The sequence below is a fragment of the Merops nubicus genome, unplaced genomic scaffold, assembly GCF_000691845.1.
Source record: "Merops nubicus isolate BGI_N331 unplaced genomic scaffold, ASM69184v1 scaffold51715, whole genome shotgun sequence".
NCBI lineage: Eukaryota > Metazoa > Chordata > Aves > Coraciiformes > Meropidae > Merops > Merops nubicus.
In genome coordinates, this window is record NW_008609884.1 from 3,547 (window position 1) to 13,557 (window position 10,011).

The window sequence follows — 10,011 nt, forward strand, 5'->3', positions numbered from 1 at the left end:
GGGTAGTAGGGTTGGTGTCTTCAGCTGTGCAAGTGTGGCTGGAGAGCAGGCAGGTGATGAATGGAGGCAGCACACAGCAGAGAGGGGAGGCAAAGAAGCAGAGATGGGGCAGCACACAGAGTGGATCATAGCTGCTCCTCAGAGCTTTGTCCACCACACTGAGTTCCTCTTCTCCCTGTCCCCATCTTTTTGCAGTTGAGGGCTGTTTGGACTTGAGGCACCTTAAACGTGTTTTGTTAACGGGCTGCTGGATGCCCAACACAGTTTGTAATCGAGGTTGAGTAAAGACTGCCTGAAGAAATTTCTTGGCATGCTTTTAATAACTGCGAAGGCAGTGCTGCCTGTGAATGTTTCACTACCACCAGAACTACATTGTAAAACTTTTTCACTGCTGGGTGCATAATGGGATTTTTTTGTTTGTTTGTTTTGGTGACAGGATAGCAGTTTTGGGTTGTGACGCACTCCAGCACTACAGGAACCACGCTTTCATAGTGAAGAGCCCCTGCTTTCTCAAGTTCTGAAACTACCACCCAGTCTTCCTTGAATTTTGATGTGTGCAAGTCCTTGGTGGAGGTTGCATATATACATGTTTTCATGAAGAGAAGTGAGAAGCCAGAAGGTTATAGACAAATGAGGCCTAAGACTTTTCCTGCCAGTAACTATACTGGCAGCAGCCAGCAGATGCTACAGGAAATACGAGAGAGCCTCAGAAATTTACCTAAACCCTCAGATGCTGCTAAAGCTGATCACAGCATGGGCAAAATGTTATCTGAAGATCCTAGACAAGGCCGAAATCCCCCCAAATTTGTAACGTATCATAAAGTTTTGCAGGAGATAAGAAACTCGCTTCTGCCTTTTGCAAACGAAACAACATCGGCTGTCAAAGGAACATCAGAAGTTAATCGACAAATGCTGCAAGACTTACAAGCTGCTGGCTTTGATGAGGTGAAGTATTTTATTCTCAAGATTTGGTGTTCTGCCAACTATAAACTATTAGTACGTGTCAAAGGCATTGTTGATCGTGTAATGTTTGAACAGCATACCATAAGCAAAATAGCTTCTTCAAAATCAGGTGGGTTTCTAAATAGGATGTAGTGAAACTGGTAATAATGGAGGATGAAGAAATGGAGTAGAAGGATTTAGAGAGGCTTGACTTGGTTGTGTTTTTTCTTTTTTAAGGATCTTTGTGCAGTTCTTTATTCTTATGTGATAGGGGTAGACGGTTTTAATTCAGTCAGAACTGGACTCTATAATGTGAATTTTACCTCTGGTACTCAATGGAATTTTAAATAAAATATCTTGATAAAATATGGCCATTCTCAATTAAAAGGCAGTACCAAATACTTCAAAATTAATTTTAGTAAGCTTTTTTCAATTTAATTATTTCTTAAATTATTGTCTAAATTTATTTCCATTCATTTTAGTAAGCAAAAGGAGTGTTGAAAGTGGTTTCCAGGAATAAAAAATTTGCATAGTTTTTACAGCTGCTGTGTTTCCATTGGGATTTGCATTTCAAAATAAATTGCGCTTGTTTTCATGCCTTCTGTGTAAACCTGAGTACAAAAGCAGTTTGGTGTTTTTTTAAAAAAAAGCTAGCAAACCACTCATCTTTCCAAAGGAAAAAGGTCCAGTACCAGACCAGGGATTGCCTGTGTAGGAGTACACTGCCTGTAGTAGTAATCAGCTCACGAGTCCTGCTGGCTACGATGGTTCGGTATTGACAGAAGGATACACCTCCACTAAGAGTCAGCTGCTCCAAAACTACCAGCCAGCTTTTCCTCAACAATATTCCCATGTTGGATGCTGATTGTGGTTTTTCTTTTTCCTTTCACTTGCTCAGACACATAGGCCAGGCTGTGTTTTCAGTAAGAATGGAAGGATTTTATAATGATAAATGATTTTGTGATAATTTGGTCCTGCTCTGTGGTTTGTTGCTGAGGTTGATTTTTCTGTTCTCTTTTGTTCTAAAATAAGATCAGCTCTCAGATTCATATTTACAGATTGAACCTGCAGTTATTTTTGCAGATTGAAGAATGGTGTGTGGCTGGATAATAAACTAAAAGGTATCTTAGGTCAATATTTTTGTTGGATCCTTTGTACCTTGAAGCATTTTGTTCCTACCCTTTGTTTTTGGAGACAACTGAGAATTCCCAGGACATGGTTGCATGGACCTCTTTTAAGGCACAGTGCCAGCATAAGCTGTTTCTGCCATGTGTTAACCTGCAGCTGTGTTGCCACAATAGTCCATATGGCACTGGCCTGGGAACACCACCAGGAACAGATACAGCTGAAGTAGGAAAGCATTTTCTTTGGTGGAAGGTATTGGAGGCAGCAAATAGGAAAGAAATTAGAATGTATTTTGAGCTGGGATTGTTTCATGGTCTTGATTGTAGCTGGGATGTGTTGGTCAGCCATTAACAGCCGATTTTTGCTGCTTTTTTAGTATACTGAATGCCAAAAAGGGTTTGGTTATTTCTTCCACCCCTCAAGTAGCAGGTAGTATTCAGGGTTAAAGCTGAGCAGACAGATACCTATCTATCAATATCAGGTGTTACTATATATGTGTATAATGTTTATGTAGGTAGTAATATTTGTATGTGTGTCGTAATTATGGGAGAATGCAGTTGTCAATTTTTAAACTGAAAATCCCGAATAGCTTACAGAAAATCTCTCTTGCTTATTAGGATTCAAGTTCAGCACTCTCATGTTCTGTGCAAGGTGCTATCTTCAAGTCATTGAATGCTTCATGTCACATGGGTGACCAAGGTTTTTTTTCTTCAGCTGAGGGGGAGAGAGATCCTTTGCCTCTTACCCAGGTTCTCTGGTTAATGGAGAGGGAGCCAGATGTCATCTCTTAAGATATTGCTGGCTCTGTACTTTGAGATTCTGTGTGGCTTTATGACTTGGTGATGTGAACTTGTAGGTTTAGCTTTACATATAGTAGAATTACTTAGCTAAAAAAGACAGTGAATTTGGTTTCAAAACTGATTAAGAAGAAAATCAAGTCAGTAGATAGAAATGAATGACGGGTTCTATAAAAGTATATTCAAATTGGAAATTAAATACTCTGGACATCTCAACCTTCTGTTTGCATAATGATCACCTATCATACCAGTGATGAAAATGTACCTCTTTGCCATGGGTCAGTCTGGCTTATAGTAGCAGAAGTGTTGCAGACATAACTGTACGGTGAAGGAGCTATGAGGCCAAAAGGTGGATTTGCTTTTGCCATCAATATTGATTGGTCTGTAGATGTGACAAATTATATGTTGGGATTTTTTAAAATAATTTTGTAAGGGTTTGCTTTCTTCACTGAATTTTTTTCTGAAGACTGTATGTAATTTTGTATGTTTCTGGTGTTAAAAACATACACAGGCATGGTGAAAGTATTCATGTTGGGTTGACTTTGAATCTGACATTGACTACTTCCCTTCCGAGCTCTCCTTAATCTCCCATTGATTTTAGTAGAAGGTGAATGCTGTTGCATGTAGGTAGCCTGTTCAAACCCAAGGTGAGCTGAAATGATTGCTTCTGTATGACAAAGTATGGTCATAAATCCCTAAAGACAGTGCTTAAGTATAGAGAGTTATGCTGTGGATTTGTTTCAGACTTGCCGAGTCAGCTGCACAGATCCTGTGCAGTATAACACAGAGAGCAGTGCCTGAATTTTAAATGTCTGTGAAATTCTGGTTCCATTGCTTGACCCCGGTCTCATTCAAGTCAGTGGGAAAAAACACTGGTCCATAATACATTTTCCATGGACAGATTGGCCATCAGGTTAAAACTTGGGTTTGGATCTCCAAGAACACAGAGCCCGAGTCTACCAGAAAAATAATACTATTTCTGCTGATAATGTGTCTTCAGCAGAAATAATTCTTAGGGGAAAGCCTAGTGGTTATATGTTGACCGAAGGTTGTGCTGAGCTGAAGGAAAATGAGCAGAAGCCTAACATGAAATTCAGAACTCTGGGTATCTTTCATAGAATAACTTGGGTTAGGAGGGACCTCTGGTTGTAATGTAACTGGCTGTTACCTGGGTAGTGTGTATCAGAGCAAACTATTTGTATGAACAGCAAAGTGACACAATTTACATCAAACTACAGTGCTTCAATAAACAAACTTTTTTTCATGAAGATCCAGACTATATGAGTGTGTTGCAGAATCTGTTGTGGAGAAAACATTTTAAGATCAGTTTTAAATCATAGAATGCTTTGGGTTGGAAGAGGCCTTTAAAGGTCGTCTAGTCCAATCTCCCTGCAGGGACATCCTCAGCTAGATGAGGTGGTTCAGAGCACTGGCCAAAATCAGTGGAGAGAACTCAGTGGCATACTTTATTAAGATTACAGGAGGACATTTGGCTAAATAACCATGATTTTTGGTAATTTCTTTTTCCATTTCCTTGTAACTAATTTTTAAATATAATTTTCTCTGTAGGATATGGTTATACAAGCTCTTAGACAAACTAACAACCGCAGTATAGAAGCCGCCATTGAGTTTATAAGTAAAATGAGCTACCAGGACCCCCGTCGAGAGCAGATGGTTGCAGCAGCAGCAAGGCCTGTCAACGCATGTGTGAAACCACCAGGTAGGTGCATCCATGGCAACTTGGGGACCCACCGAGCGCATCCTCATAGGAGAAATATAGAAAATGACAAATTCTTCCTTCACGTGCTCATAAGAGAGCAGAGGAGATGTTGAGACAGTTTTTTCCTTTTAAAAATAGCATGTAAAGTATATAATTCTTTTGAAAGAGAGGTGCGTCTGACATTAATTTCTTGTACATTTCTTTTTCTAACTGTGAGGTTTTTGTATTGTATACAAGTAATGGCATTCAGATCTCGTTTAGGATTTTTCGTCCCTCATTGGTGTGATGCTCTGATTTTGTTCTCGGCATCGGGTGCCATTTACAAGTCAGTGGTGAGCACTGAATTCTTAATTTATGTCTACCTTTTCACATGCTCTCCTGTACAGCAGCACTACATATGTGTACTTTTGTGTGTGTATATATATATTTATATACACAATTTTAATGTATATATTACTTGTGCATGTATATGTTTGTACTTATATGGCTTCAATATTTGTGTTTTAGGATGTCCTGTTTCAAGATCCGTCTCTCGGCTTAATTTTCTGCTTGGTTCCAGTTTTTGTTTTATAGTTTTTAAGACAGACTTCATGTTTAAGTAGCAACGGAGTCAGAATTTTGCTTTTTGCTATTATTGCTCTTCTAACATATGCAAGCACATTTTTAATGTATCTTGATGTTTAGTAGCATACACCTAAACAAATGGTAACTTTCAAATGCACTTCTATTTGACTGAAGCTGGCTGTTGAACTGCTAGGTCTGTAAAATTACATTTTTAATCAGCCATATGAGGAAAAATTAAGTCGAGAGTAGCAAACTACAGCTTTGTGTTCATTTAGCCAGTAAAGCAGGATTAGTGGGTGCTGGTATGAATCTGCTAGCTAAATCCCACCATTTAGTCATTATTTTAGTTGTTACTTGTGATATGGTAACGCATTTACTGAAGATACAGTGACTGTCAGCAGTTACAGTACTGTGTGTGTTTGCAAGTATCACAGTAGTAGTATTGTGAAAAGCACTAAGACTGCATGCACTATTGGTTCCTTGCATATTATTTGGTTCACGTGATTCACAATAACATCTGAAAAGTGAATATATAGTAGAGTTTGGCTTTTGTAAGTTTTACTTCCATACAGTTTGAATTCTTGCCTCGAAGTAACACTTTTACCCATAAAAATGTAACTTTTTAAGTACTTAATCAAATTTTCCATGCAAGGAATATAACAGTTTTGGATTGTGTGCATACCAAGGGTATAAGCAGGCTGTTTGATTTCACTGCATTCTGTTAAATTTTAGTTTAAGAATACTTCATTCATTATAATATATTTAACTGGAAGGAATAACAACATGATGAAACCTGTTTTTTCATGCTGTTGCTTTTTTTTGCATTTGTACTGAACATCCTTATTGAGAATAGCTTGTACTATAATTAAAAACAAACAGTATGCCTAATAATTTGGTGTATTACTGGTTTTTTATTAAATAGAGTGTACTTGTAATTGAAGCAAAGTGCATCTTCAGAAAAGGGATTTCTAAAATCCTCTGATACTGTAGTTTCTTTGCATTTTTATTTTTGCTCTTAACATTGTGTACTGAACATATTACTGTAGCTTGCTGCATATTATCAGATAAATTTTTAACCTGAAGTACAGAGGATTATGCTGTGTCGGAGAATTCCCATCCTCTTTCTGTAGCAGTTAATGCAGGAGAATAAAATTATTCAAAGCATTAAACAGAAACGATTTCTAATCATATGAACGCTGTGTTCTGTTTTGTAAAAGCAGGGGCTGTACAGCAGTCGGTGAACCGCAAGCAGAGCTGGAAGGGCTCCAAGGAGTCCCTGGTTCCTCAGAGGCACGGCCCTTCCCTGGGGGACGGTGTCGCGTACCGCTCCGAGAGCCCCAGCTCCCAGCCGGACGTCGCCAGGCCCTTATCTGGGTCCGGTATTGCCGCCTTCGCTCAGGCTCATCCTGGCAACGGACAGCGAGTGAATCCCCCGCCTCTGCCACAGATCAGGAGTGTCACTCCTCCTCCTCCACCTCCTCGAGGACAGACACCCCCTCCAAGGGGAACTACTCCTCCACCTCCTTCCTGGGAACCAAGCTCTCAGACAAAGCGTTACTCCGGAAACATGGAATATGTGATCTCCCGTATTTCTCCAGTGCCACCAGGCACGTGGCAGGATGGTTATCCCCCTCCACCTATGAACCCTCCACCCATCAGTTCTTCTGCACAGGGTCAGAGGGGCATGAGCGCCGTCCCCATCGGCAGGCAACCGATAATCATGCAGAGTTCTGCCAACAGCAAGTTCAGCTTCCCCTCGGGAAGAGCTGGAATGCAGAATGGCAATTGTCAGGCAGAATTCATAGTTCACCAGAACGTGGTTCCTGGGAACTCGGTGAGTCGCCAGCCACCCCCGTACCCCATGAATTCAACTAACAGGCAAAGTCCCACAGCGCTACAGATGCAGTCGGGAGGATCTGCTCCTCCTTCGGCGTACACCAATGGGAACCTTCCTCAGGCGATGATGGTACCAAACAGAAATAGTCATAACCTGGAACTTTACAATACAAACGTGGCTGGAATCCCTGCATCCTGGTCACAGCCCTCCCCTGTGCAGCCGCAGTCGTCACCTGGCAACGGGCACGACCTGCCTGCCTGGCAGCCCAACGTCCCCGTGCGGTCAAATTCCTTCAACAACCATCACGGGAACAGGCAGAGTCACTCTGGCAGCTCTCAGCCTTTGGCGACGACGGTGACAGCCATAACGCCAGCCCCCATCCAGCAGCCCGTTAAAAGCATGCGCGTGCTGAAGCCGGAGCTCCAGACTGCCTTGGCCCCCACGCACCCTGCCTGGATGCCCCAGCCCATGGCATCCGTTCCCACCATCCCCTTCCCAGACAGCCCATCTGCAAATATGGCGGCTATGTCTCCTGTGGCAGAGGCTCCCAATTACCAGGGGCCCCCACCGCCTTACCCAAAACACTTGCTGCACCAGAATCCCTCTGTCAGTCTGTACGAGACGGGACCCAAGCTCAACAAGGAGGAGCCGCCCATTTTAGCCAAGGAGGATGAGAATGAAAAGAATTACGAATGCGTTGATTCAGCAGATAAAGAAAAGAAGCAAATTACAACATCACCGGTTCCTGTTAGAAAAAACAAAAAAGATGAAGAACGAAGAGAGTCTCGTATTCAAAGCTATTCCCCTCAGGCTTTTAAATTCTTCATGGAGCAGCATGTAGAGAATATACTCAAGTCACACCAGCAACGTTTGCATCGGAAAAAACAACTAGAGAATGAAATGATGCGGGTAAATTCTTACTTTCTATATACATGGCTAGAACTGTTCCCATATTAATTTTAAGAAAAATGTCGTAACTGCAGGATGTTTTGGTAGTACAGGTAAATAGAACACTCTGGTATTGAAGTCTATATTTATTTTTCATGTTTGAGATGTGGCAAGTTCTTCATTCCTTTTCTGTACTTCACTATCATCTTAGAAATTAACTTTTTTCTTAAGATGTTTTGCATGTCTAAATGTAGCTCATCTGGTGTATGCGTGATAAGGCAGCAGAAGAAAAGTCATTGTTGCATGAACTGAAATTGAACTGCGTGACTCATAGCTTTTTTGCTATGGGTTCTTTTTAATCCTTATTTTTGAGTGAGTTATATGCAATATTTTAATGATTTTTTTTTTTTCAAATACTACAAGAACAAGCAGTAGACTGATTAGTGTTGATAAAGTGAACCAAACAGTGACACCTTTTACATTCTGCAGTTGTTTCCAACAGCAAGGCGGGGGCTGTGTGTTTAAAATCAAATAATTTATTTTTAAAAATATTTAAAAGTTAGGGTTTTAGAGTGGAAGAGACATGGTCCCTTTTTCCTGAGTATTTTATAATCCAGGCTGGAAGGGTACCTGTTTAAACAAGAGGTAGTTGAATGGCATAATAAAAAATAGGCCTCGACAAAACCCTGTAAAATCAACTTGGTGCCTACCTGAAGTCGGTGCTCTGTTTCTGGTCTGCTGCAGTCTTCTGCTAAACCAAAGCAAGAGGGTAAAAACTAGAGCTGATGTATACCTAGGTCATTTTAAAAGAGAAAATGGTGAGAAGTTGTGAAATTAAGATTTGCAGAAATGGAAATTTGAGATGTATTACTTGTATATATTAACAATTGTAGCTGAAAATTTGACATAAGTATGATGTACCTTCTAGTTTATTCTGTGAAGAATGTGTTTGGCTTATGCCACTTTCTTGAGGTGCTGTTTTTAAATCTGTTTTCTTGCTCTTTGAAAATTTTTACTGTAAGATGTAGTGTTTTATAAGTGTTTGCTTAACCACAAATGTGTAAATGTTAGCAAGATTTCTTCCTGGAACTCTTTCTGGATCTTTATTCTTAGTCTTCTCTCTTTCCTTTCACTTCCACTAACAGCTGATTTAAACTGTTAAGGTGTGGGAAGCTTTCCTGAACTGTGTAGCCTCCATCCCTGTGTAGGCAAGTAAGATTCTGGAGCAACAGTATTTATTGAGAAGAGCATGATCCCTTTTTAGAGGGCTTTGCATGCAATCCTGCATCAAAATTAAGCATGAATTTGACTATTTTTGAGTACTTCAGTGTAAAATTATAATTAATGTTGATTTGCAAACTTCACTTTCCCTTTTTAACTGTGTTGTGTTCCATAGTATTGCAAGTATAAGTACAAAAATCACTGATACAACTGCCCTTGATATTTTTCTTGTGCATTTAAGGCAGCCTAGTAAATGTCTTTTTTTACATTAAATGCAATTTGAAGTATTTATACTAGATGTGAAGCTGGGATATTTAATTGTAGGCTGAAGGGTGGAAAATGGGGTACTGTGCTACAACAGACATCTCCTTTTTCATCAGGGATTAGGAGAGGAGTCCCACAACAGCGAAGTATATTTTTGATCTTCTTGAGAAGGAGAAAGGGAAACTAGCTCATTACTTATTTTCAGGATGTTTTAAGAGTATTAAACAAGTATTAAATCCTTTCTTTTCTCCCCGTTGCTATGCATTTTGAAAGAAAAAACAGAATGCATCCCTACAGAAATCCTTAGCCTCACAGGATGCTGTTTTTCTAGCATAGGGGACATATTTCTATGCTGTCAGGTTTCCTAGGGAATAGAGAAGAGCTGTCTCAAAAATATTTAGATGTGTGAATTTGTCCAAGAATTATGCTAGCTGTCCCTGCCACCAAGAGAAACTTGAGTCATGATTTTAGGCACAACGAGATGAGAAGAGAACAAAATGAGAGTTGTAATGTCATTCAGGAAGCTCTCACATCTAGCATTGACTAGGGATACTTGCAGGGGTGTGTGCACAGATATTTTGCAGCTTACAAAGCTGGTGAGGTGTCGGTGAGTGCTGTAGCTGAGGAGAGCTCTAGGGAAAACACAGGAATGC

The 10,011-nt window shown here is 40.3% G+C and overlaps 1 protein-coding gene across 1 annotated transcript in view; it reads left to right on the forward strand.

Moving 5' to 3' along the window:
- Window positions 1-594: 594 nt before the first annotated feature.
- Window positions 595-10,011, forward strand: part of LATS1 (large tumor suppressor kinase 1) — a gene marked incomplete at its 3' end in the record, with an annotated part of 13,478 nt that continues 4,061 nt past the window's right edge. The window contains exons 1-3 of the mRNA XM_008940701.1: window positions 595-945; window positions 4,434-4,584; window positions 6,369-7,894. Coding sequence (XP_008938949.1) covers window positions 595-945; window positions 4,434-4,584; window positions 6,369-7,894 — 2,028 coding nt within the window. The remainder of the gene's footprint in view (window positions 946-4,433; window positions 4,585-6,368; window positions 7,895-10,011) is intronic.